The 26,480-nt window shown below is 53.2% G+C and overlaps 8 protein-coding genes across 8 annotated transcripts; 5 read left to right on the top strand and 3 right to left on the bottom strand.

Moving 5' to 3' along the window:
* Positions 1–2,899: 2,899 nt before the first annotated feature.
* Positions 2,900–5,414, bottom strand: J4E93_007308 (uncharacterized protein; the record flags this gene model as incomplete). The annotated part of the gene is made up of 6 exons (XM_049345218.1): positions 2,900–2,971; positions 3,191–3,559; positions 3,964–4,305; positions 4,516–4,555; positions 4,711–4,754; positions 4,800–5,414. 6 exons carry the CDS (start codon positions 5,412–5,414, stop codon positions 2,900–2,902), a joined length of 1,482 nt encoding a protein of 493 aa, XP_049197448.1.
* Positions 5,415–6,444: 1,030 nt separating this feature from the next.
* Positions 6,445–7,656, top strand: J4E93_007307 (uncharacterized protein; the record flags this gene model as incomplete). The annotated part of the gene is made up of 1 exon (XM_049345217.1): positions 6,445–7,656. The coding sequence occupies one exon, from the start codon at positions 6,445–6,447 to the stop codon at positions 7,654–7,656; it is 1,212 nt and encodes a 403-aa protein (XP_049197447.1).
* Positions 7,657–8,218: 562 nt separating this feature from the next.
* CYM1 (Mitochondrial presequence protease) lies at positions 8,219–11,401 on the bottom strand (the record flags this gene model as incomplete). The annotated part of the gene is made up of 2 exons (XM_049345216.1): positions 8,219–11,009; positions 11,055–11,401. 2 exons carry the CDS (start codon positions 11,399–11,401, stop codon positions 8,219–8,221), a joined length of 3,138 nt encoding a protein of 1,045 aa, XP_049197446.1.
* A 741-nt stretch (positions 11,402–12,142) lies between these two features.
* Positions 12,143–13,737, top strand: J4E93_007305 (uncharacterized protein; the record flags this gene model as incomplete). The annotated part of the gene is made up of 4 exons (XM_049345215.1): positions 12,143–12,305; positions 12,431–12,857; positions 12,904–13,147; positions 13,210–13,737. 4 exons carry the CDS (start codon positions 12,143–12,145, stop codon positions 13,735–13,737), a joined length of 1,362 nt encoding a protein of 453 aa, XP_049197445.1.
* Positions 13,738–14,531: 794 nt separating this feature from the next.
* J4E93_007304 (uncharacterized protein) lies at positions 14,532–15,581 on the top strand (the record flags this gene model as incomplete). Its single annotated transcript, XM_049345214.1, has 1 exon — positions 14,532–15,581. One exon carries the CDS (start codon positions 14,532–14,534, stop codon positions 15,579–15,581), a length of 1,050 nt encoding a protein of 349 aa, XP_049197444.1.
* A 570-nt stretch (positions 15,582–16,151) lies between these two features.
* On the top strand, positions 16,152–18,854 carry J4E93_007303 (uncharacterized protein; the record flags this gene model as incomplete). The annotated part of the gene is made up of 5 exons (XM_049345213.1): positions 16,152–16,202; positions 16,304–16,335; positions 16,406–16,523; positions 16,571–17,621; positions 17,668–18,854. The coding sequence occupies 5 exons, from the start codon at positions 16,152–16,154 to the stop codon at positions 18,852–18,854; spliced, it is 2,439 nt and encodes an 812-aa protein (XP_049197443.1).
* Positions 18,855–22,393: 3,539 nt separating this feature from the next.
* J4E93_007302 (uncharacterized protein) lies at positions 22,394–24,228 on the top strand (the record flags this gene model as incomplete). The annotated part of the gene is made up of 2 exons (XM_049345212.1): positions 22,394–22,685; positions 22,739–24,228. 2 exons carry the CDS (start codon positions 22,394–22,396, stop codon positions 24,226–24,228), a joined length of 1,782 nt encoding a protein of 593 aa, XP_049197442.1.
* Positions 24,229–25,570: 1,342 nt separating this feature from the next.
* On the bottom strand, positions 25,571–26,480 carry J4E93_007301 (uncharacterized protein; the record flags this gene model as incomplete). The annotated part of the gene is made up of 2 exons (XM_049345211.1): positions 25,571–25,906; positions 25,959–26,480. 2 exons carry the CDS (start codon positions 26,478–26,480, stop codon positions 25,571–25,573), a joined length of 858 nt encoding a protein of 285 aa, XP_049197441.1.

Genomic DNA, 26,480 nt, shown 5'->3' with positions numbered 1-26,480 from the left:
AGAGACTTACAATCCGAAGATCCAAGGTGCAAGGACCCCGATGATGAGACACCTTTCTGTGATCCGACACAAAGCGGCGTTGGCTGGAATGAAGTCGATTGGCTTGTAGAGGGAGCATGATGCAGCCAGGTGGCCTCTTCGTGGAAAGGTTCTGGAAGCTCGAAGCGTCTGGAGTGTCACGCCAGTACGACTCTACGATTATACAGATGCAATCGCACTAGAGGGGCATTGCGTCTAGTTATTTGTGATTCAAGGTGGCGAACCCTTCAGCCGCAGCATGCGTGGTAGTATGCGTCAACTTTGGGTGTACCAACGAGAAGTCCGGACAGATATCACGACCTCATGTTGTACCTCGAAACCGAAGTGCATTAGTCGTGACACGTATTCAGGCGTTTTAGCCAAATAAACAAGGCGTTTCACAAGGCTTCGTCTGCCTTCTTTAACGCCCTTGGTTATCACCAATGGAGGACACATCAAAGTACTAGGAGATGTCTATTGGCGATTGATAAGGTACGAGATACGGATATCCGCGCTCCGGGTCAGTAGTGGTAGGGCTATCACATGCTGTGCGCCATAGGTGTTGCGCAGAGTCTCTTGTCTATTACGACGTTGGGCAGCAGTGATTCCATCCCGTCTTACCGCATGAAGGACCTTGCAAAACATAGTGATCCAATGGAAAGCATTTCGCCAAGACATCTCCCCGATTTCCATCATGTAGCTGCTCAAATGACCAGATGCTCGTTGTTGATGTTGTTTGGCGTCGTTAGCTTCGTTGCGACCGGTCATGGGACCGAAGACTCGACGGAGTTTGGATGAATGATCTGGGCGATTGGTGGAACAGACATCAACGCCGTGACGCAAGAGGTTGCAGCGTATGACAATCAGGGCTTGTCTTCCTGGCCTGTAACAATATTCGCGACATATTATGCCCACCAATATGGTCCATGCGATTGCCGCCGGTGCTGCAAGACAAAGCTGCATCCCAGAGTCCGGGATAGACGATGTGGTAATTGGTGGGTGGAATCCGATAGCAGCATTTGAAGGTAAGGACCGTAAGGTAGCAAGCGTCACTGATGCCAAGCAACAATGGTGATTGCAGACGATACCCAGTCATCTTTGATTGTATACCCCATAGTCTTGTTCGCGCGCTCGAGTGTCTGGCCGCGGCCAGAATCGTTGTATTCGTCTCGGTGGTAGGAACTGTGCAACGAATGAGCAAAGGAAGAGTAAATGGGGCTTCATAGGAAGAGGAATAAACGAGTGTACGACTAGAATAGTCTTGCTCGAGGTACGTACATTTATCTTCGTAGTAGTAGCTCCAGATCTATTGGTGAAGTGAGGTCCGGAGCTGCTGCTTGAACGTGCTCGGTTTGTGTGGCAACCGTCTATGGTCGTTGTTACCACTTCCTTTGACGCCTTCGGTCTGCAAGAGCATGACGCGAGAGCCGAGGCTCTCCATGATGCGGATATTGTGCTTGTGTCTCTGGAACATGGTATGCTTCCGTCTCAGATCGATCCTCAAGGGTATTGCTGATGTCGCCCTGTAACGGTTGCATCGCCCGCACCTGTACTCGGGTCGTAGTGCAGTATGCACATCTGCCATAGCCGCATCCTGGGCAGCCTGCGCTAGATATGGGAATATTTGAAGTAGCGCAGTAGCACTGTATCAGTTAACTATATGTTCTCGAAGCTCAAGAGTAGGGTTCATTTACACATTGCCAGATGAAGACCTGGCGCTTTTTCGCCTGAAAGTATGAGCTCGCGCATTTTGTTCCCCGTTTTGTAACTCACGAGCTTCTGTCTGGGTGGTACGCAGGAGCTACAGTAAATAAGATAACAATAAGAATAACGATTCAGAGTGATCTCTTACTGGTGACTTCCATGCCTATCATGACTCTCCATTGACTCTGCATTGAGCAACTTGAGCTTTTGGATTCGGTTCGGGACGAGAGTAGAAGTAAATTTTCAAAAATGTTGTGAATGCAGAACGCCTAGCGAGCGGTCAAAGCTTGCCATATATGCATTCGCCAGTTGCGCATTAGGCTCGATCAACACTCTGAAAGCGGTCTTACAAGGAAATTAGTTGTACGACCCTTGGATAGTGTGGTGACTGCGAGCACAGCCTTAGCACATGTATGCTGCGATATCTGCGTGTCCTTGAGTCTCTCATAATGTCATTTCGTTCGGCTGAGTAAATGTCTAGGGTCTTACCCGGTTGGATTATCCGGAATTTGTTTTTCAAGGATTGGGATGAGTATTGATGTGCTATCTTTCGTGAGCAGGGAAAGTCCATTGTTAGAGTGAGTCTCGTCCAGAGTTTCGATGGCCAGTTCAATGCCAAATCCTGGCACAGATACTGCAAAATTCAGGCGTAGTCGATAGAAGAAAAGAGATAAAGACTGAGGGAGGATGACGACGTGTGGGGTTCCGATACCAGGTGTTTGGATGAGTGGCGTGCCAGCTCGCCAAGTAACGCCTCTGTCAAGGTCTGAGCGGTTTCTCACAACACCTTCGGTTAGCCGACGAATCGCGGCGAGTCTGGCGTATTCTGCCGTGTTCGTGCTTTGCATTGAAACTGCGGTTTAAACTTAATAGGGTTGCGGGAACAAGCCCCTGCAAGGTAGGTAAGCGGGAACATCGGAGCATTGGGGGTTCAGCCCGTGCCCCTCAAATATTGACTTTGAAGGATCACCGGCTCTAGTCTCTGGAAGAAGTATTCCCTGGGTGACAAGGTACCATGTGGTGATGTAATAACAGACTAAAACCAATTTTGAAGAGCTAATACACGTGGATGGACCCTATTGGGGACCCCTCCAACGGGTCAGACCGGCTGCATAACCTCCAACTCCATGCGGTCTTCGGAAGTTAGTTTTGGGTGCAGTCCAATAACGGAAGGCTCTTACCTTGCTCCTCTGGAGACGAAGGTCGAGGTTCTTCGCTTCGACAATTCGACTTCTTCCATGAGACTATTCTGAGAAGAGAATGCGCATGCTCAAACAGCATAGCGAAGAGCCGAAGTACAAGCATCAGCACGATTGATACCAACACGAAAGACTTTGGATTTCGACTGAACGCAAATATGTCCTTCTCGGAGCCGAAGTACTGGAGGACCATCTGTAATGGCGTTGTGAATAGAAGCAGCTGAAGATGTGTTAAAGAATCGATGTGTGGGCTGGACTTGGAGACTTACCTCGACGTTCACACGTGTGCTATTGCTCGTCTTCGCAGCAGCAGCTTGGTTCGCCAGCGCTGCTTTCATGCTCAATTCGTTAATTTCGCGCATCTTGTCGCTAAGGACACTTGTTCGTTGGTTCAATTTGTGCGTCCGCTCACTCAGATCGTGATTGTCCATATTGATCCGGTTGCTGTCTTTGTTAAGCAGGTTGCTCTCCAGATTGAGCTGGTTGCTCTCTTTGTTCAATCTGTGGCTCTCCATGTTCAGCTCATTGCTCTTAATTGTCAACTTGTGGCTCTCCACATTCAGCTTGTTGGTTTCTCTGCTCAGTTGAATGCTCTCGAAGGTCAATCGGTTAGCCTCAAGATCCAGTATACGGCCAAGCTTCGTCATCGTTAGCCGCTGTAGTTCGAGTCGTAAGTCAACTCACATGATCCGAAACATGTCTACAAGAAGCACTGAGAGATCCCAATCTCAGGTAGAGGTCTCCAAGCTTCTGGAAATGTTCCTTGATATCATTGCGAAGAGCAATAACACTTGGCCCGGTCAAATCGGAGAAGTAGCACTTATCACCGCCGGGCTCGTCAAACCTTCTGTATGCGCGAAGTGTCATCGATAGAGAATCTCGAAGAGTGCGCAGAAGTTGCATCGCCTGAATCGTTTGGTCCAACGACTTTCGTATGGCTCTTGGATCTATGCTGGACCCACTCAAACTGTCAAGGCAAAAATCGCCAGATTTCTGGCAATACAATAAGCTGAGTAGTCTTGAGGCTTGGCACAGAACTTACCCATGCGTCGATGGCATCTTCCACTGTACGGACTAGATACTGCCACTCTTTCCACACCAGTTGGCAGCGAACTGAGAGAACTCTCAACCAATATTTGCGCGCATCCCACTCTGGATTGTTTGCGTTGAGGACATAGTCCAGGCCGTCTTCAGCTGCCAGAAAGTCTTGTTGAGGCATATCTTCGGTCTCTTCCTCAGAATCGGTATCTTCTTCTTCCTCCGCCTCGACACGGGTATTGGCGAAAGCATATCCAGTCCATTGAGTGTTACTCCACCCACATACCACAACGCTAACATTGGCTTCTTCGATAACGTGCGCCGTAGAGACTGAGTCGGAAGACGACTGTAAATCAAGCCACGTCAGGTCGACCAATGACGTGTTCGACGGCTTGTGCTCAGCTGCTTCAGCGTTTTCATTTGGAGATGGATCGACTTCGCGTAGTACAAGATAGGCTAAGTGAAATTCTAGACAAAACGTTGGTCGGCCATGCATCTGTTCCACGTGTGAGGGTAGCTCTTTGTGAATGCTCAAGGATCGACAGCTAACACATACCGAAGGTTGCGCTCGAATTGACGTTTCCATTGCAATGTGTCTGCAAATTGCATCACGTAAAGGGGTAATTTGATGACCCCAGGCGGAGACGGCAAGAGCTCGAACGAAACTCGGGGTAAGCTTCGAGACATAGCTATCAAGAGATAAGCTGTTTGTAAAGCGAAGTTTACGTGGATGGACTGTGCGTTGACTCACATCAACCGTCGATCGACATCGGGAACATCATGCACATCAAAACGCTGTACTTGTCAGTGAGTTACGTTCAGAGCGATGGTGGGAATTACTTCTTGTCTCAAGGCAGCACATAGATCGATGGCGCCCATTCTGCTTACGTGGTTCCTTTTGTTACCAGTGCAGTATTCGCGATCGTCCAACCAAGCCCATGCCGCGTCGTCAGCTTTGGCGAATGCGTTGTTGTTGTCTTCACATGAGAAGAAGTTCCTCACGACTTTTGCCTCCCATGAAGTGATCGATCCGTCCCAGTCACTGAGGAACATGTGGCTAAGCTGTTTGTCAAACAAGAGCTTGATCTCTTTTCCTCGATATCGCTGCAAACTGGTAGCTGTATTGGTGTTGCTGATGGTGACACCTGCGGTTGTCATTGCGTCATCTGTAATTATGTTATCCTCAGTCGTCTTCTCCTCTTCGCCGTAGATCTCGTCACTATGCCCGCCGCCTTGCGGATTGTCGTTCCGGCTGTTCTCATTGCCTTCAACTTCGCCGACGAAGATTCTGCGGCATTGTTCTACGAGCGGGTCGTCGCCAGAGAAGCGACGCTCGAAGAATATCGGATACCAATATTTCCCATGCTGTGAAGGTCCATTCCGTCTGTAGCTCTTCCGCGTCGCGATGCTGGAACTTCGCGTGTTGCGCGCAGACGATTTGTGCCTTGGAGACATCGAGCCTCGTGATTGGGACAATGATCTGGGATGATGTCCAATCTTGTGGCAAAATCGTGGGTTGCGTCGTGAAGAGAGCGACGGTCTTTAATAAGACACCGGTGTAGCTCAGTCGACAGTGAACGTCTAAAGCACAAGGAGTTGAATCATATGTTGGCTCAGCCTGATAAGTGTCACAGAGAATATTGTGTCGAAGAAACAAACTCCTAAGCAACGGACGAAGGCGACGACGCTGGCGAGTACTGTTATACCCAAGATTTCAGCCACGAAGCGCGCCGAGATGCACACGAGACATCCCATAATCCCAACAATGTAGATCTTGCCAGCGCTTCGCAGTGCGTAGCTCTGTGGGTAGGCTCGGTTTCAGGCTTTCTCAGCCAGCCGCGCGGTTATTGGATAGGACATCATCAAAATCTGGGCCGACGAATGCAGGACGCCTGCGGTAAGGCAGAATCTGCAGCACGTTAGCCTCAGGCATGTGAACCAAAGGTGACTCAGAATGGAAGCCGATATCTGCTGGTATGAGACAATCGATGATCTTCGCGAAAAGGTGCGTACGCGCGGTTTGGAGCAGGGCTACAGAGATGTGCAACAACTTCGACGTACGATACTTACCATCTCTTCAATACCACAGTCCTCTTAGTTGCCTATGCTCATTGATTGTTGGTGGGAGAGCTCCTGTTGCCGTTTCCTGTCATCGGCAAGGCAGTCATGGCTCTCGAACGAAACGCTGCACACAAGAGCTGGTCACCCATGTTCACACTAATTTCTGGAGACCAGCTGGGCGCAGTCAATGAAGCAACAGGCAAGAGTCTACCGCAGTGCGCGAAGTCAGTACTTCTCGAAGAGGAGTTGGTGGTGGAGAGAAGGCGTAGTGCGTCTACCGAAAAGGTGAGGTCGGCGATCGTCATAGGCGGGTAGCGAAACTCGGAACTTGTAGAAGCTTGAGCTCCCAAGCACCGAGCTGGCCATTCCTCCTTAACCCAACACATTCCGCAGTTGAGGCAAGAGCTGCCCTTTAAAGCTCAACATGATACTTCAAACCCTGTCGATTCTCCCTCTGGCCATCGGCGCCCTTGCCGCCCTGAAAGTACCTCAAACAGCTCTTGAGGCGCCCACCCTCGGCTCCTCCACATCGAAAGACCTGCTATACCTCCATCGTAAACTCGTCGAGATTGAGTCTATATCCGGGAATGAGAAAAACGTCGGCGATTGGCTTACCGAATACCTCCGCGCGCATGATTGGACCGTCGAGAAGCAAGAAGCATCCAAAGACCGATACAACCTCTTGGCCTACGGCAGCAAGCGCGAAACAACTATACTGCTATCCTCGCATATCGATGCCGTACCCCCCTACTGGCCGTACTACTACAATGAGACGACCGACGTAATCGGCGGCAGAGGTAGTGTGGATGCGAAAGGCAGCGTCGCGCCCATGATCATCGCCGCACAGGGAATACGAGAGCACCTACAAGACGACATATCCCTGCTCTTCGTCGTCGGCGAAGAAACAGGCGGCGACGGCATGCGCGCGTTCAGCAACTGGGACAAACGCCCATCCTCCCACGAAATCGTGATCTTCGGCGAACCCACCGAGGCGAAACTAGTCTGTGGACACAAGGGCATGCTAGGCTTCGAAGTCAAAGCAACAGGCAAAGCGGCACATTCAGGATACCCATGGTTGGGCGTCAGCGCAAACGACATCATGGTACAAGCACTGGGCGAGCTCTTGAAGCTACGAGAGCACCTCCCATGGAGCACGAAATACGGCAACACGACCATGAACTTCGGGCGCATCCAAGGCGGAGTCGCAGCCAACGTCGTCGCCGAAACCGCAACCGCGAACATCGCGACGCGCATCGCAGCCGGCACCCCCGATGTCATTCGCGGACAAATCCTCGACGCGCTCAAGGACGTCAAAGCCTTTGCGCAGAAGGAAGGTGGCGATCTGGACGTACAATGGGGTGGCGAGGCCTACGGTGTGGTGAACATAAACTGTGATATCGAAGGCTTCGAGACATTGACTGTCAATTACGGAACGGATGTGCCACACCTCTCTGGTGACCACAAGAGGTACCTGTACGGTCCCGGCTCCATCTTCGTCGCGCATTCAGATCACGAGGCGTTGAAGAGGAAGGAGCTGGAACAGGCTGTTCTAGACTACCGTCGCCTTATTCTCAAGGCGACAGAGGTGAGGGAGAAGGAGCAGCAGATGCAGGATGGGGAGCAGCTAGAGTTATGAACTTGGGTGAAGAGACGGATGTAAATTGTACATAATTAGATACCCAAACACAACGAGTGTTTCCCTCTGCGACAGTTAAAGCCACTTTGATGTACCCCCACATTTAGTCTACCAGGAGAAGAGTCTCGCTCGATACAGGTAGGTCTGAAAGCAGGTGCTCAATGCCCCTTCCCGAGCTCCACTCGTCGACGTTTTACGGCCAAAGAGCAGACTGGGTAGATGGCACAAAGATTATTCTGGCGCATAATCCCTCATATTTGAAGGGACAGAGCGAACCAGCAACGGGAGAGAATGCATGGTCCGTCTGGGTTCTGTTCGTTGCGCTGGTGAAAGGGACTGAGAGTAACGCGTAGAGAGATGCTTTGGCCGACGCACGGAGCGGCAGAAGGTATGACCGGCGACGATAAGATAGACAGCAGCCAGAAGTGAGATGAGATGGCAAAGGAGGAAGGAGCGATGACACCACGCTATGCATTCAACTTACCAACGCCGATGATGCTAGCGTCTCATACCTCATATCATACATTTACTTATACAATCATAAAACCGTCAATCAACATTCTCAGCTCGCGATAGCCGGCACGTCGTCCTCCTTTTGTGCAATGCCTTCAGCTTCCTCAGCAGCCTTGGCAGTCTCCGACATACCCAGGTCCCTGAACTGCCAGCCATCGTTCTCTTTGACCCAGTCTTTCCGCTCGCCCAAGATAGCTACACTGCTATCGGCGCCCTTGACGAGGAACTGGTCGGCGACGGCTTGTACCTGCTCAGCTGTGACGTCGAGGAGGCGTTCGCGACGCGTCTGCAGCATATCATCTGTGACGCCAGACAGGAACAGCCTCATTCCCTCGCGACTGACACTTTGCGGCGCATCGTATCCTTGGAATGCACTCAGCTTGGCTTCTTCAAGATCCTGAGGTGTCCATGCGCGGTCGCGCGCCCATTGCCCTGCTTCGGCCATGATCTTCATACTGTTCTGCGGATTGGGATCGCGGTATGAGTACATGCCAAAGAGACCGCCGATGCTACGTGCGTAGGCACCACCGCCGTATGCGCCACCTTTCTCGCGAATCTCTGGGTGAAGTTGCTTGAAGGTAAGGAGCTTCGCGAGGATCTCAAGAGGTGCGCTGGAGGCGTCTGCGTAGGCCACTGTCGGAACAGCGCGGGCGGAGTAGTAGACTTGGTATGGCAAAGGGAAGAAGGACTTGGCGTTGCGAGGGTACTGCTTTTGCTGCGACGTCGAGGGCACAGAGACGTCCTTGGGTAATGTGTTCAAGAAGCGATGTAGTGCCTCCTGGTTTGGCGTTGAGCTCTCGCTACCGCAGTTGATTGCTACGCGGAGCTGGCTGCTGTTCGCGATAGTGAAAGACTGGATAGCTTTGAGTTTCTTGATGACATCGTCTAGCGACTCTTGCGATGCGAGAGCAGTCATAACCTTGACTTGGGTGAGACCCCCAGTTTCTTCTGCTAATCGGCTCACAGGACTGATTCCAGCTTCAGCGAACTTCATAGCATAAGAATGACCAGACTCTGCGATCGAGTTGATGGCACCACTTGCCGCACTCTGCAGGAGCTCTCGGATCTTCTTGCCCGCTTCAGGCCCATCAAAGTCCGTCTCTTGTATGATAGTCCGTAGGAGTTCGTACATGTCGGGTATGTTACGGTCGAAAGCGTAGCCGGAAAATGCCGTACCTTCTTCGTACGCGTCGAGCGACAAGGGTGACTGTGAAGAGTGGTAGCCTACGGAGATGCCTCCAGTTTTCAGCTTGATCAGTTCCTCAAGTTGTTCCATCGTCTTGTCTTTGGTACCAAGGCGCATGATGGCGCTGGTGAACAGCGGGATCATCTCTCGTAACTCGTCTGGGAGATCCTGTAATCTGTGCACAGCACGGAAGTACGTCAGGCCGTTGGTGGGTGCCTCTCGCCACTGGACCTTCACGCCGTCCAGCTCAGTATGTCGCAGTGGCTTCCTCTCCTTTTCTCGAGGAATATCTTTTACGTGAACAGTGGGCAGACAGCTCAAATCTTCGTTTCTGGCTTTCTCTTGAACTTCCAGTAACTGAAGCTCTCGCTCTTCCAGGTACTTTTGCGCCTCCTGTTCGCTTGAGAACTGCTTCGTCGTCTCTGCAATCTTTGCCGCTAATCGTTGGCTTTCTTCGTCCACGAGTTCCTGGCTGAACGTCTCGGATGGCTGCATGGTGAAGGTCAGGGTTTTGTCGGTGAGTAGGTACTTTTCAATCAGGCTCTCCAAATAGTTGCCTTCAGCGTACTTCTTCTGGAAAGCGTTGACCGTTTCTTGCCACGCGAGGGCCTCCATTGGGTCGATACCGTTGAACCAGCCAGGCTTTAGTCTTTGGAGGATGCCCATCCCAAAGTTGGCAGTCTTGTGCTTGAGCGAGAGCTCCAGCTGATGTAGGATACCATCGACCTTGATCTTGTCGAAGCCGTTTTTGCGCACCTCGAGCAAGGTCTCTGCAATGGTCTCGCGGACCTTGTTCACATCATCCGCTTTGACGGCGTCCAGCCCAATGGACAAGACACCTCGTCGTCCAGCGCTGTCATAGCCAGTATTCGCACTGAAATCAGCACCAAGTCCAGATTCTACAAGATTGCGGTAGAGAGGCGAGCCGTAGCCGCTCATAAGCAGACTGCTCAGTACTCCCAGCGCAAAGTTCTCTACGGCGTCCGCAGTGTCGCCCATCAACCATGTAACCGAAGTCTTGTACTGCCTGTCCTGAGGTACCAGTGGGTCGAGGGGTCCCGCAACCGTGACTTCCTTGGGACCGTCCAGAGTTATTGGAGCCTTCACTTCCTGATCCACGGCTATCTTGTCAAAACCGTTCAAGCGACTGTCCACCTCCTTCAGATGCTCCACCAAAGGCATGTCTCCGTATGTGAGAATCTTGGCATTGCTTGGATGATAGTGGTCGGCGTGGAATTTCCGTAGCTGTTCCCAAGTCAGGTCGGTAATCTTCTGTGGGTCGCCACCGGAGTTGTTGATGGCTGGGTATAGGTGGTCTTGGAATTTGGTGTAGAACAAGTAGCTTGCATCCGACATCTGGCCCTTCATTTCATTGTATACCACGCCCTTGAAAACGATGCGCTTCGCGTTGGGGTCCTCCGACTCTTTTGCCAGCGGGTTCTCAGGACCCAATCGCCACCCCTCTTGGGTAAAGTCATTCTCCTTTAGTAACGGGTGTAGCGTCGCATCGAGGTATACGGACATGAGGTTTTTGAAATCTTGCGCGTTTGTCGTGGCGAACGGGTAGCCAGTGTGGTCGGGAAAGGTCCAGGCGTTCATGAAGTTGGACAGAGAGCGGGGGAGCATCTTGAAGAAGGGGTCGCGGATGGGGTACCTGGACTGTCAGAGATAGGTTGATTCCAATAGCAAGGTGACATACTTCTCACTACCACACAGTGTGGTGTGCTCGAGGATGTGTGGCACTCCGGTGGCATCTGGTGGATTGGTCTTGAAGCCGATCGAAAAGACATTGTTCGCATCCTCGCGGGCAATGTGCAGATATTCGGCGCCAGTCTTGTCGTGCTGGAGATGTAAAGCGGTCAACTCGAGCTCCGGCACCTGCTTGACGCGCTTGAGGGTGAAACCATGCAGCTGCTCGCCGACATTGGGGAAGTTGGAGACATCGGTAATAGCGGCATATCCACGTCGAGACAAGGTTGACAGTCGGTGCGGGGTTATCGTGGCATTTCGAAGGCTTTGGACCTGCCGACCAACGGAACGCAGCATGTTTGGAATAGAGGGTGGATGGCAGAGTGCCGCGCAGCCTCAGAAATGTCAGAGGCACCCCATCGATGACGCCTGTCGCGCCGATTGGCCGAGGGACCCCATACCAAAAGAGATTAGCCCGCAAAATTACTAAGACGAAAGAGTGCGCCTGGACAGGCTGTTGATGCGTTATACGGCTGGAGACATGTCGGATTGGCTAGCCTGCCAGTGATCTCATCTGTCAGGTCCGATATTGAAGCTCGTGGGCGTTGTGGAGACTCCCAGGTGTCTTGTGCCTTTCGCGATCGACCAGACCACCGACGTCGTCCCCTCCTTCCTCTTCAACACCCGCCACGAGACATTGTCCAACCCGACCCCGACGACTGCATGACCCGACACTGTACATATTGCTACACCACGCCCGTTGACGCCCCCTGCACTGCGCTCCACACCTGTTTTCACCCGAAGCAGTCCCGAGACGCCGGCGGAAGACGTGTATCCTCACCACGCGCATTGTAGACAGGCGGCTGCTGCAAGTCGGATGCGCCACTGGACTGCCTAGAGACCTGCATTGGGGACACGTGAGACTGAGTGCATAGGCGGAGGAACCGTCGGAGGCAACACGGGGGATCCACAAGCTGAGGCGCTACACGGAAGAGTCACGACTTCATGGCAACCGTCGCCCAACAGCGCCAGCCGACGTCTGCCCAGTCCCGACCTCACCACGACGCCAGCCGCAGTGCATCTGCCTCTCCTGCAAACATGGCACCCGCACAGCACAACCCTGCGCCTGCGCCTGCGCCCGCTAAGAAGGGCAAAGGCAAGAAGGCGACCGACCCCTCGGAGCAGCAGAAGCAGATCCAGGCCAAGATCGCTCAGCTCGAACTGGACCAGGCAGGGGACAAGGAGCAGGAACTCGAAATCGGTGCGTCTACTTCTTGCGACGGAGCTGTGGGGGAGGGGAGACTCTGGGTGGCGCAGCCCATGTCTGCACAGCACGAGACTGGGGCCCTATCAAATGAATCGCTGGCTGACGTATGGCATGGACAGAACGCGAAGTTAAGAAAGCAAACCGCGAGCTCTCCTCGCTTCTCTCCAACATGGACGGCCCGCTGTCTCGGCTCGAAGTCGTGCAGAAACGATATACCGAACTCCTCTCCGATATGAAGCGCACAGAACGCGAACACCAAAAGGCGAAGAAGCGCGGGGACCAACTGCAGAAGGAGAAGGACGCGCAAAGGTCGGAGCTGAACAAGGTTACGACGATGAAGGACAAATTGGACAAATTGTCGCGTGACTTTGCAAAGGAAAACAAGAAACTCAAGGACGAACTCCACAAGCTCGAATCTAGCGAATCCACCGCCAGGCAAGAACTACACGAGCGTCTCGAACACCTGGTGAATGACGTGGACGATTGCATAGCAGCTGCGAACGGGCCTGAACCACAGAATCAAGCCGAGCAAGAACTGGACGAATTGTATGTGTGGCACAACCAAATTCGGGAGCATGAACTAACGAAGCAGATTTCGTCAAAAGTTCAAGTCTTTCATTGACCAGTACGAGTTGCGCGAATTACAATACCACTCGATGCTGCGACTCAAAGAGCTCGAAATACAGTATCACGCCGCCCGACTAGAGCAACAGCGCAAACAACAAGAAGCCGAATCCTCCAAGTCGCACCAGTTGACCCGTCAAGTGTCGACCTTTTCTCAGACCGAGACGGAACTACGCACGCAGCTCAACATATACGTGGAGAAGTTCAAACAGGTATGCAACCCGTTAACCCCTCGTTGGTCTGTATCATCATGGTTAATACTGACCAGATGCAGGTCGAGGAAACGCTTAACAACTCGAACGATCTCTTCCTCACGTTCCGCAAGGAGATGGAGGAGATGTCAAAGAAAACCAAGCGTCTTGAAAAGGAGAACCAGACGCTGCAACGTCACAAGGACATCACGAACCGTAATATTGGCGAGATGGTGGAAGAGCGCCAGAAGATGCAAGAGGAGCTTGCTCGGCGGACCAAGGAAGCTGAGGACCAGCGGAAGAAGATCGCTCGCCTGGAAACACTGTGTCGTGGAATGCAGGCACAAGGTCGAGGCCAGGTTCCGATGCATGAGCTAGATCACGAGGAGCATGAGGAGGAGGATGAAGAAGTCACGGAGAGCGAGTACGAATACGAGGACGAAGATAGTGCAGAGTACGACGACGACACTGAAGAAGACGGTGTTGAACCGGCGCTTGTGCATCGACCATTCGGGCCTGTCCCTCCACCTCCGCCGCAACCAACACCTGCGCAGGGAAAAGTCAACGGGCATGCACAAGCTAATGGGCAAATGAATGGAGTCAAACGCTAATAGCAATATCATAGAGACTCACTCTTCGGCCCATCTACGTCTTCTCAATTTGCAAATGATGTCCCGCCTCCGCCATCTCAGCCAACGCCTTCGAAATCGCTCGGAGATATCGTGAAGCAGTGGAGCTGGGATGATGCGGACTTACCGTCTTTTGCGGACTTCGGTATGACTGACCAAGCATTCGACGAGATCATGAAGCAGATGAACTGGGATGATGTGGATGCGCTGTTCGATGCGGAAATGGAAGCAATGGCTGACAAGACTGCTCGTCTTCCGTCGAACGATGCGGTAGAGTCGGAGGAGCCAGAAGAGCCGGATTTGGGGGTTGATTGAAGCCGTCTTTGTGCTCCGCAATTGGCATACGTGAGTACAGTGCGAGAGGTCGATTATTGATAACGACATCGATAGTTTGGATTATCATCTCCAACATTCATATCATCGTGCTCTCCAGCAAAACATTTCCCATCCTATCACCATTGTGACTACCAAATATGCATGTTTATTCCGTCTGCGACGGGCGAATCTCGGCAATGGCAACGATGTGTCGACTCGAGCTAAGATGCCTCGGCTCATGCACCCACGTTTTCCCCGCAAAACCCCTGGCAGTCGAGGATGCGAGGATGCCAGTAGGCACGGCCGCTATTTAGCATGCACATTCCCATACTCACCATGCGGTCACACATAGCTCCATTGCTGCCAGAAGCACGCTCCCCAGACCGGTATTCGCTTTATCCGACGTGACCTTTTCTATCTACTTCATTCATCAACCACCCGCCACCACAGCCTACGCCGTCATGTCACCACCGGCACTGCAGACGCCGCTTTCGAAGCTGCTGGGCATCCAGTATCCGATTATCCTCGCCGGCATGGCGCGCACCTCTGGTGGCCCCCTCGCAGCTGCCGTGTCAAACGCTGGTGGCCTAGGTGTAATTGGCGGCCTCGGATACACACCGGAACAGCTCCAATCGATCATCGACGACCTCAAGTCAAACCTCCGAGACAAGAGCCTGCCCTTCGGTGTCGATCTCGCACTCCCACAAGTCGGCGGCAGCGCACGCAAGACGAACCACGACTACACCCATGGACAGCTCGACGACCTCATCGAAGTCACAATCAAGAATGGCGCAAAGCTGTTTGTTAGTGCTGTTGGTGTACCGCCCGAGCGGACGATCAAGAGGCTTCACGAAGCAGGCATCTTGATCATGAACATGGTCGGACACCCCAAACATGCGAAAAAGGCACTAGATGCAGGTGTGGATATCGTATGTGCCCAGGGTGGAGAAGGCGGAGGACATACCGGCGATATCGCGAACAGCATCCTGATACCCTCCGTCGTGGACGTCGCGCGCAAATACAAGAGCCCTCTTACCGGCCAGCCAGCCATCGTGGTGGCGGCGGGAGGCATCTACAACGGCCGCAGTCTGGCAAGCAGCTTGATGCAAGGCGCACAGGGCGTATGGGTCGGCACACGCTTCGTCGCATCAACTGAGGCTGGCTGCTCGCAAATGCACAAGGAGAACGTAGTCACAGCCGACTTCACAGACACAGGCCGGACACTGGTTGTCAGTGGCCGACCGTTGCGCGTCAGGTACAACGACTACATCAAAGAGTGGCACGAGCGCGAGGACGAGATCAAGAAGCTCACGGAGGCGGGAGTTGTGCCGCTGGCGAAGGACATGGACGATGGGAAGGATGTGGATATCCCGTTCCTGATGGGCCAGGTTGCGGGGGTTATCGGCGATATCAAACCCGCAAAGGAGATTGTCGACGAGATGGTGCAAGAGGCGATCGACATGCTGAAGCTCGGCCAGACGTACATTGGAGGGCCGAGCAGTAAACTGTAGATAATAACAGTAGATTTTTTGTGTCTTGACAACCGTCCATCGCATCTCGGTCCCTGAGTTGCCGTGTAACACGACGTCGGAAGAAGCGCATACATGCATCCGGCTCTCGGTCGAAGAACACATTGGACAAACGTTATTGACTTGTACACTCGAAACGAGAAGGATGTCCAAACCACGTCGCGTCGCATTGTGGTGGTGGTGCCTGCGCCTTCCCAGAGCAGCGGCATGTGGAAGATCTGCGACCAGGATCGCGCTCCCCGAATCCATGGCAGCACCGCAAGCTCAGGAGAGATCTGACGGCACGCCCAGTCCCCGTCCGCCTGGGAGTATTCACAATTAATATACACTTCTTCGCACTCGCGGTCGGCGCAAAGCTAGTATTATTATCCTCGCACATCTCGAACGCCCTAGGCCCCTGGCGTTTGCGGCCTTCTCCACTTTCGCTGCCACCAGGGCATATACGGAGCCGTCTCTCTCTTCCGCGGCGCTCGCTCGCCAGTCCGAACTCCTGCAACCCATAGATGACGCTGGTTGCGCAGGCGACACCACGGAGCAGCGGCGCATCATTCCATGCAGTCAAATCTCAGAGCCCAGGCTGAGATTCAGGCCCAGAGGAAGAAGGTAGGCCCCGTCCCGCTGCCGTCCAACGACGCTCGTGCGCCGCAACAAGCAATTCCCCCAGGCGCATGTTTGCAACACGCATGCTGAGACGCAAATTATAGCAGCTCGCGAATTCGTACAAACAGTTGCTCGAGTAAGTTCTTCTTTGCTTTTGCGCGCCGGCTGCGTGTTTCACCGGGTCCAATTTGCTGACGCAGGGCCAGTGAGTTCGCCGCGACTGATCTCAAGACGGTCGGCAACTATACACTGGGGAAACTTATAGGCAAGGGCAGTTTTGGCAAGGTTTACTTGGCGTCGCACAAACTCAGCAATGGCTCAAAGGTACCACCGGCAGGACGGTTGCGAGGAACCACGCTGATCGCAAGCAGGTCGTGCTCAAGAGCGCGAAGAAGGACGACGCCAACCTCGCGCGCGAGATCCATCACCACCGCCAATTCACGCACCCACACATAGCCCGCCTGTACGAGGTCATAGTCACCGAGAACCTAGTCTGGCTGGTACTCGAGTACTGCCAGGGCGATGAACTCTACAACTACCTGCTGGCCAAGGGCGCCCTCGAGCCCGCCAGAGTCCAGCGCATCTTCACCCAGCTCGTCGGCGCCGTCACCTACGTCCACAACAAATCGTGCGTCCATCGCGACCTCAAGCTCGAGAACATACTGCTGGACAAGCACGGAGACGTCAAGTTGGTCGACTTTGGTTTCACGCGCGAGTACGAGGGCAAGTCCAACTACCTGCAGACATGGTGCGGAACAATCTGCTACAGCGCGCCGGAGATGCTCAAGGGCGAGAAGTACGCAGGCGAAAAGGTGGACGTTTGGAGTTTGGGCATCATTCTATACGCGCTTCTAGTGGGCGAGCTGCCTTTTGACGACGACGACGAAATGGTCACGAAGAACAAGATACTGAAGGAGGATCCCAAATATCCGGAGCACTTTCCGCAGCAAGCGAAGGAGTTATGTCAGTCGCTACTTTCCAAACGGCCGATTTTGCGACCTACACTGGCGGACATACTACAGAACCCTTGGTTATCGGAACATGCGCCCCGCCAGCAGGAGATCTTGAAGCTCCAACAGCCGGCGCCTTTCTCGACCGAGCTGGAGAAGGAGGTCTTGCAACGCATGCGCGCTGCCGGAGTGGACATTGACATGGTGATTGAGAACGTGCTAGCCCAAAGATGCGACTCGTTAGCTGGTTGGTGGGCACTGCTGCTCGAAAAAGAGGAACGCAAGGCAAAGAGGCGAGAGCGCAAGCGCAAAGAGAAGGAAGCAGAGGCTAAGAGCCTCCGGCGACTGAGCGCTGCAAGTAGTCGACTTGACAAACTTGCGCCTACCATAAGAGAGTCTGACGAAGAAGGCATTCACTCTCCCTCTACGCCTAAGAGTCGCGGCAGGACCACAAATCGAAGCAGCTTGCATGGTAAGTGTCACGGCGGACGTCAGGAAACGTTTCTAACTTGAGACAGGTGCTCCCGAACTGCCAAAGCTGCCAGAGCTGATCACCTCACCCAATCTCACAGTCGACGACAAGCCGCTCCCCCCAATCGATACCCGTCGGGGTCGGAAATCCCATTCATCCTCACGTCCGCCACCACCAGCGAAGGATCTCGACAGGCGGCGTTCACGCAGCAGCATGCTACAGGTCGTATCTACTAATCCAGATCTTCTTTCTCCCAACGGCTTCGTGCCTAAGCGACGCCGGAAACAGCCCTTCATCAATCACCTTTTGACACTTCGAAATTGGATAAAAGAGACGTCGAAACGAGCGCGATCACCGGGTTCGAAAGCCAGCAGTGGACAGTCGCCAAAGATACCTCCAAGCAAGTCTTCGGATTCAACACGAAGACAGAGTACGGCGAACCGGTCGTCCGTACACACGAACCCCAGGTCTCCGCCCACACCACAAATGCCTGGCCCGCGGCCCCGAGGCTCGACACACGGCTCAGGCTCCATGAGAAGGCTGTCAGCATCGCCTGCACCACTAACACCACGATCCTCATACCGTCGCTCGTCTGGTGGTCTCCGCGGTCGAAAGTCCACTTCGTCATCTGTATCCTCAATCCGCAGCATGCCACACCACCACCACTCGCACTCGAAAGCCTCATCCACATCCTCCGCCTCTCTCGCTTCTCCCGCCGTTTCCACAAGCGGCCACTCACACAAACCCTCCAAATCCCCCCACAACAGCATCAAGGTTCTCCCCGCCACTCCCACCTCCTCAAGCTTTCCTTCCAACATCCGCCTTGTACGTTCTGGCTTCCCACCCGGTCTCAACGAATCCAGCGCCGCTTTCGGAAACGGGAACAGCATTCCCCCGCAGTCCCCGGGACTTGTCTTTGCAAAGAGGAGGAAGAGCCCTTTCAAAGGCCCCATGCTTAATGTTAATACCGGAGGTCTGAATGGCAGCTCGACAAATGGCAGTGGCGGCTGGAGGAGTAGAAGTGGAGAAGGTGGTATGGGGAGTCGGGGAACGAGTGTACAGGGTCGCAGGAGTGGAGAGATTTTAGGCATCACAGAGGAAGATGAGGAAGAAGACGAGGAGGTTGAAGAGGTGGATACGTTTGGCGGGAAGTTGGGTGAGGGCGAGTTCATTGAGGAGGAAGCGCCTGGGCCATTGACCCCGCCAAAAGAGAAGTTCAAAGAGAAGGCTTGATGATTTGGAAAATCGGCGCGAGATTGAAGAGGAGGTTTGAGGTTATTTTGGTGAGAATGTGGGGGTTGGCCGCTTGTTATGGCCGTTTTTGGACTGTGGTCGTTGTCCTTCTTGCTGCGTGGTACTTGTTCACTTCCTTTCGCTTCTTGCCTTCATCTTCATGCTCTCGCGCTTTAACGGCATACATTCGCGGCGTTTGTCCATTTCATCGGATACCTACATACACATGCGTTTTCCTTTCGTTCATTCTAATCTTATCGGCACGTATACACTATGCATCATTTGCACCTCATGGTGTCTGTCACTTGCGCCTGTATTTCCACTACACGTTTGGGGTTTATTAAGCCCCTAGATGATATTCTGCTCATCTCGAAGTTTATGAACGATTGCCACATCAGGCAGTCGGCGTCCTTTGTCTTGCGAGCCGACTTTCCTCCAGCGGTGTGGACTCAAAGAGAACGGCAATATCGTCAGGATACGAAGTCAACGGTTCAACGTTAGTACTGCATATCGATCAGCGTAGACGCAATCTTAGGAACACAAGCATTCCCGACTAACCCGGTCCCTGGTCGCGATCAGCGAATACATCACTCAGTCCAGCGTCATGATGTCGATATATCCCCCACGATACGCCCTCAAAGCACCCGAAGCAACGAGAATCGATGACGCAGAACAACATTGCACAAAGACACGTGTATGCATATACGTATCCAGGTACAACAGCTGAATCAGTAGGGATATACTTGCGCTCAACATAAGCCTTTGCGTTGCACATCGGCGTCGAAGAGGCGGTGTGGTGGACATGCGGCGTCGGAGGCGAGGTTGAATCGGGACGGTTGGTGTGACCTTGTACGAAATCTGGCCTTGACAAAGCTCCGGTGGTGATCTTTGGTGCGGAAAAGTAACGGTGTTGCGGCTGAAACTTGTGTTGGTAACAACGCGACTATCATGTCGGAAGCGCTAGAATCGTCTAGTGGACCTACTCAGTGACATGCTCTTGTCTGTGAGAGCTTCCCCGTTGATTCTAGTCTACTGAGACAGTCATGCGTACTATTCTCAGTGACATTGCGCCCAATGCGTGAGGTTTGCCATGTGATGCGCACGAGGCACAAGTCCAACAGCCGAGATGTGGGAGGTGGTGCAGGGGGAGGTAACGATGCGGCAACGCTGTGTTACGTCAAACGCCGCAAGGACCATAAGGGAGCAAGTCCGAATTTGGTGCATTATCTTAGTACGGACATCCGAGAGGGGTGTCCAGGTTGAGGGAGAGGTAAGGGATTGCGTTGCTATCGTGTCCTGGGAACGAATGCGGTATGCCTTCAATCAAGCAATACTCCCAAAAGATGTCAGGGAGAATGGGGTGGCTGATACACCACCTTGGTGAGCTGCTTCCTCGGAAGATGCAAGGTCAGCCGGGAAGATCAGTCTGTGCATCAGTGCATAAACGGCGAGCGCCATCGCTGCACCGTAGAAGACTGGAGGAATCTCAAGCGAAGCCAATCCTGCCGCGATTTTGCCTGCGAAACCGCGATCAGGGCTTACATGCGTGTGTAGCGATAGCGAGAAACCTTCGACCTTCAACTGAGGCAGAGTCGGTGAAACATGCAACACTTGATAGAGACTCTAGGTGTTGCGACAATGTGATAGGTGCTGGTGGTGGCTCACCATGTGGGTTTGGGCGTTTTCTGACCCCGCCAGTAATAAACGGCAGCCGTAACGACACTGCGTCCTGGCCAGGAATTCTTGGCAAATAAGATTGCACATGTGAGGTTTGCGAAGAGCCTGCCGGTGAAAGAAGGGACGGCTAATCGTCGATGAGGTGAGATGCTCGACTATGCAGGCGAATGGGCAGAGTTACTTGACTGATACGGGAAATGGTGCAAGGATCCAGGTAGCACACATGTATATTGATTCGCAATGGGCCAGCGTGTGTTCTTACATGACGAGAGGATGCGGGGCGTACTGCTCGTGTACGTTCGCTGCAAGCCGAGCTAGTCGACAGGCATACTGCACACAATTCAAAGGAGATTGCGGCGCGGTGTTGGTACAATACCCAGTTCTCTCAAGATACCGATGGCCGAGCACCAAGCGATGAATAGGCGACATCTGTACCTGCATCGGATGAAGATGAAGTTAAATTGAGAAGCATGAGGATGCTTGGTAGCCCCTGCATGTGGCAGGATGCGTTGATGGAGGGTCGTCAAGCGATATGGATCGGGAAGACGTGATATGATTTACCCGTCTTTACCGACGCATCCATCGAGCAAGTATCAACACGGCTGCGTGTAATGGGTACACATAATAGCGACAGGAAGCTATGTGCCGGGCTGATGTGTTAGACGCAGGGTGGCCAAACATCCATGTCGAGCCATCGCGTCGCCGTTCTGACCGTCAGAACGGTAGAAGCTAGAACTTGCCGGGACATTAGTTTCGTGAATGTTCCAGGCCATAGGCGAGCTCATGATAGAGCATGAAGGGGCAACCTTGGAAGGCCTAAAGCAGCACGTCGGCCATGCGCCAATGCTGCGGCAGCGGGACGGGTCAACGGGTGTTGTGAGAGGTCGAGTCCAAGGTCGCGCCAGTTGTAGTCACGATCTCAAAAGCCCGAGGCGTGAGGCAACTCAGTAAGGAGCATCTAAAAGCTACGATAGCGATTATTGGAAGGGTGGTTGGAGACGTTTGACCGTAACGTGGGGTGAGTGGCATGTCTTGCGCGCACATGCCGCAAGTGTGCTGGTGGCTTGGAGATAAGGGCGGCCCGTGCAGCGTTGGACTTGGGGAAGGCACGCAAGCGCCACTAGGACTCGACACCGTGAGGTCGCCGTCGTTTGATAGCGCCGGCAGCCAGCGCCTAAAGACGTTACTGAGTCCGACACGCGAGACGCAAATCTGGAGAACTGTAGAATAGAGTCAAGTGACCGAGAGTGACATTACCGCCTGCAGCTTTGCGGGTTTTTGGGACGTTTGGAGTCATCGGTGTCTGCCGCGGCCAAGGATGGAGGCGGAAGGAGCGAACTCAGCGAAGAAGGAGCGAATGTGCAACATTTCTCCGGTCCATGAGGACGCCGGTCCCCCCTCACCATGCTCCTTACAGGCTCCTTGCAAACCGCAAAGGTAACTGCTAGTCGGCATTTCACTAACAATCACATCACTATTGCACAGCTCTGCCCTTGGACAAGCTCTGCGTCTATTGATTCCATAGATGCGCCACGCTGCGATAACATCTCCCACACCTAAGCCGAATCTAGCTGCACCCCGGCTACTGCACATCCTAGTCGATAGTCCCAACCCGGCACTCTGGAAAGGACACTGACCCTGGGCGCCTCAGTTCCGTGGATGCGCTCGCGCCTCAAGAATAGGCCTAAGCCCTGCCAGTCTGGTCGTCAGCACCGCACTCATATCCCGCCCCTGCGCCCATCGCACAAGAAAAAGCAGATTCCTCCAACGGCTGCACTGCAGCGACTCCGACCGACGTGCAGGACCGCTGCACTCTACACTCTTTATCGTCGCTTGTCACCGCGCCGTTGCGCTTATCCACCATGACGATAGACGACGACATGTACGGCACCGAGAAGAGTTTTGGAAGAGCCTCGCAAGGGTCCGACTACTATGGCGAATCATCACGGTACCAGGACGGTCTGGGGAGGAGGGTCATCGAGAGCTTCAAGCGGGACCCGAATTTCGCCATGACTATGACGCCAAAGGGAAGCATGGGAGCCGACGGGAACGTTTTCGATCCAGAAGCCGCGGCGGCGAACACGGCAAACTCACCACTCGCGCGGAGACTAAAAGGTCGCCATCTGCAAATGATAGCAATTGGAGGTTCCATAGGTATGGTTTGGCATGCGTCAACCAAGCGACGATCCACAAACTGACTTTACCAGGTACCGGCCTATTCGTCGGCTCAGGGCAAGCGCTAGCAAATGGTGGTCCAGCATCGCTCGTCATTTGCTACTGCCTTGTAGGTATCATGTTGTACACCACCGTCCACGCATTGGGCGAGATGGCAGTACTCTTTCCTGTCGCTGGTTCCTTCTCGGCATACTCGACGCGCTTCCTGGATCCCGCATGGGGCTTTGCCATGGGTTGGAATTATGCTCTCCAATGGCTTGTCGTACTACCACTGGAAATCGTCGCTGCGACCTTTACAATAGAATACTGGAACGGTGACAAGGTCAACAACAACGCCTGGGTGGCCGTCTTCCTGGTCCTGATCGTCGTCATCAATCTTTTCGGTATCAAAGGGTATGGTGAAGCCGAGTTCGTCTTTGCTATTATCAAGATCACAGCAGTTATTGGTTTCATTATCCTCGGCATCATCATCAACATAGGCGGAGGCCCAGATGGGGGCTACATCGGCGGCATGTATTGGCGCGATCCAGGTCCATTCAACAACGGCTTCAAGGGTCTCTGCAGCGTCTTTGTCAACGCCGCGTTTGCCTTTTCTGGAACTGAGCTCGTCGGTCTTGCCGCAGCGGAGACAGCCAATCCACGCAAGTCCCTACCTACCGCTGTCAAGCAGGTCTTTTGGCGTATCTCGCTTTTCTACATCGTCTCCCTGACTATCGTCGGATTGCTGGTTCCTTACAACGATCCGCGTCTGCTTCAAGACAAGAACTCTGCCGATGCTGTCGCCTCGCCCTTCGTCATCGCTATCCAAAACGCCGGAATCCAAGGCCTGCCCTCTGTTTTCAACGCCGTCATCATGATTGCGGTTCTCTCAGTTGGCAACTCCTCCATCTACGGTTCCTCGCGCACGCTCGCTGCACTCGCTGAGCAACACCAAGCTCCCAGGATCTTCGCATACATTGACCGCCAGGGTCGCCCTCTCGTCTCCATTGCTTTTGCTTCCTCCCTTGGTCTCCTCGCTTTCCTTGCCGGCGCGGACCGTAGGCTACAGGACGCCGCCTTCAATTGGCTGCTTGCGCTGTCTGCTCTTTCAGCGGTCTTCACTTGGTTGTCCATCTGCCTAGCACATATCCGCTTCCGTCAAGGATGGAAGGTGCAAGGACACAGCTTGGATGAGCTCGCCTTCCGCTCTCAACCTGGCCTCATTGGATCCTACGTTGGCCTCATTCTCAACATCCTCGTTCTCATTGCACAATTCTACGTGTCCGTTGCTCCAATCGACATGGACAAGCTTACAACATCACAACGTCTCCAGCGTTTCTTCAGCGTCTACCTAGCGCTACCAGTCACCCTTGCCTTTTACTTTCCCTACAAGTTCTGGTTCCGCACCTCGGTCGTGCGTTCGCACAACATGGATCTCGTCACTGGCATCCGCGAGCTCAACATCCAGGCACTGATAGAAGAGGAGCGCGAGGAGAAGAGGAAGTGGCCAAGGTGGAAGAAGGTTTACAAGTTCTTCTGCTGATAGACGCTCTACGGCAGCTTTCTCTTTTGTCCTGTTCTTTTAGCGATGGCGCTACATGTTCCTCTTTTCGCGGTGCTCCTTTGTGATACCAGGCGGCATGCTATATAGTATTGCGCAGCCTTGCGATTTGTATTCTCTTTCTTCCTGTATGTTTACTGCTGGTTAGTATTAATAGACGCAGCATAGTGTCTGCACACATCTGTAAGATTGCAAGAATAGAAGATGAGCTTAACTGTACCTATCATCGTGTACGACCAGGCATGTCGTTACCTAGCTCAGAGTGTAAAGAAAGACAGCGCACAGGTTGAGCAAGCATGAAACATCGGCGCGTACTTTTTCATATTACGACTCCCATACACCGGAAGCTAATGAGACGTCTAAAAAAATCCCACCACCACCACAACTCTCTGAAACACCCCCAGGCCATCTATCAAGCATTCGAGACCCTTCACCAGCAAAAGGACATAGTCAAAACAAAAAGAAAGGTCTTGCCCGGAATCGAACCGGGGTTGCCGGAAGACACTGATTTTGAGATCAGAATCCGGAGTGATAACCGCTACCTATATGGTAATTAGCGGGGGCAAGCGAGAAGTGGATGTTGAACAACGTACACTACAAAACCGATGGAAGTTTGAGATTGGCATAATCTATAAAGTAAGTGCGTCCGAGGGCAAACCAGCAGGCGCGATTGCGTATGGAAGAAGGAGTGAGGGTGCAAAACTTTTCGGTCGCATGAGGTGGGGTGGCGGGGTTTCTGAACCAGATGGTGGGGTATTCCAGGTTTTGAAACCATGGAACGCGAATGCGTGAACGGAACGATCCAGCTTGGCTTTGGTTGGCGACTACCTTTATCGTTCCATAGTCTGGACATCTCCGCAGCGTCGTATTAACGACAACATGGAACACGATCACGCCCTGCCATCAGGAAGATACAACTGCTTTCCACAGCATCCACAGCTACGTCTTCACGTAACATAGCTACAACTGTATTTACCCTTCAAGTCTAGCCCTTTGAGGGGTATCCTACACGTGTGAGCATATAATTAATTTTGGTTGACGGAATCTGCATTCAGGCCATATGTGGGTACGTGAGCTAGCTACACGACACAGGATCCAAGTAAACCAACCATGAGCGAGAAGCTATGCTCGTCGGCTGATCCAATCTGCAAATTGTACACTGAACCAAGGGCCAGGCGTGAAGTACGTGGGCACCCGGTCCACGTAGGTTTCCTCCAACATTGTACGCATAGCACTGATTCCAGCTGCGGAAGCATTCGCCATGTCCCTCGACCGGTTATTCACCTGCATGCCTGTCAATGATGTGCGAGGCAACAAATGCGAGTTAGGCATTGGCTACGGCCTGCACAATAGCGCCCTTGGCTCCTTGATCTAGACCGTCCAGCTTAGCCATATCATCCTTGTCAAGTTCGAAACCGTATATGTCGGCGTTGCCAACAATGCGAGATGGCGTGTCGCTCTTAGGAAGAGGAACGTAGCCCTTTTGCAGACTCCATCGGATGAGAACCTGGTTTGGCTCCTTGTTGTGCTTCTTGGCGATGCTGGCAAGCGTCTCGTCATTGGCTTTCTCGTTGCGGACGATGGGGCAATAGGCTTCGACGACGATGTTCTTGGACTTGCAATACTCGACGACCTCGCGCTGTTGACACCAGGGGTGGAGCTGTTCGTTTCTGTTAGTTTGGCTATGCGATCAGGTGGGAAATGTGACAAACCTCAATCTGGTTGACAGCAGGTAGGCTGGCCTTGCTATCAATGGAGGCGAGCTCATCGATGTGCTGGATGCCGTAGTTGCTGACACCAATGTCGCGCACGATGCCCTTCTCCTGCGCCTGCTTCAGCGCGAGCCACATCAACTTCCTCGCCTCCTTACCTCCATTCGGGCTGTGGATGAGGAACAGGTCTGCGTAGCCATCCTTTCCGGCAAGCTTCTCAACGCTCTCGGCGACCTTCTTGTATGTAGACTCGACGTCTTCTCCAGCGCTTAAGATCTTGGACGTGATGTACACGTCTTTCCGAGGAAGCCCGCTTTCCTTCAGCGCTTGACCAACTTGCTCTTCGTTCGCGTAGTACTGGGCTGTGTCAATATGACGGTATCCTGCCTCGAAGGCCTTCTTGCATGAGGCAACGCAGACGTCTTTTGGAGACAGGTAGACTCCGAAACCGATTTGTGGAATCTTGTACTGCGAGTTCGGAAGACTCAGAGTCGAATTGATGTTCAGAGAGTTCGCCGACAT

The sequence above is a fragment of the Alternaria ventricosa genome, assembly GCF_023758065.1.
Source record: "Alternaria ventricosa strain BMP 2768 chromosome Unknown scaffold_13, whole genome shotgun sequence".
Taxonomy (NCBI): Eukaryota; Fungi; Ascomycota; class Dothideomycetes; order Pleosporales; family Pleosporaceae; genus Alternaria; species Alternaria ventricosa.
The sequence above is the reverse complement of the archived record's forward strand: the minus strand, read 5'-3'. Positions and strand labels throughout refer to the sequence as shown.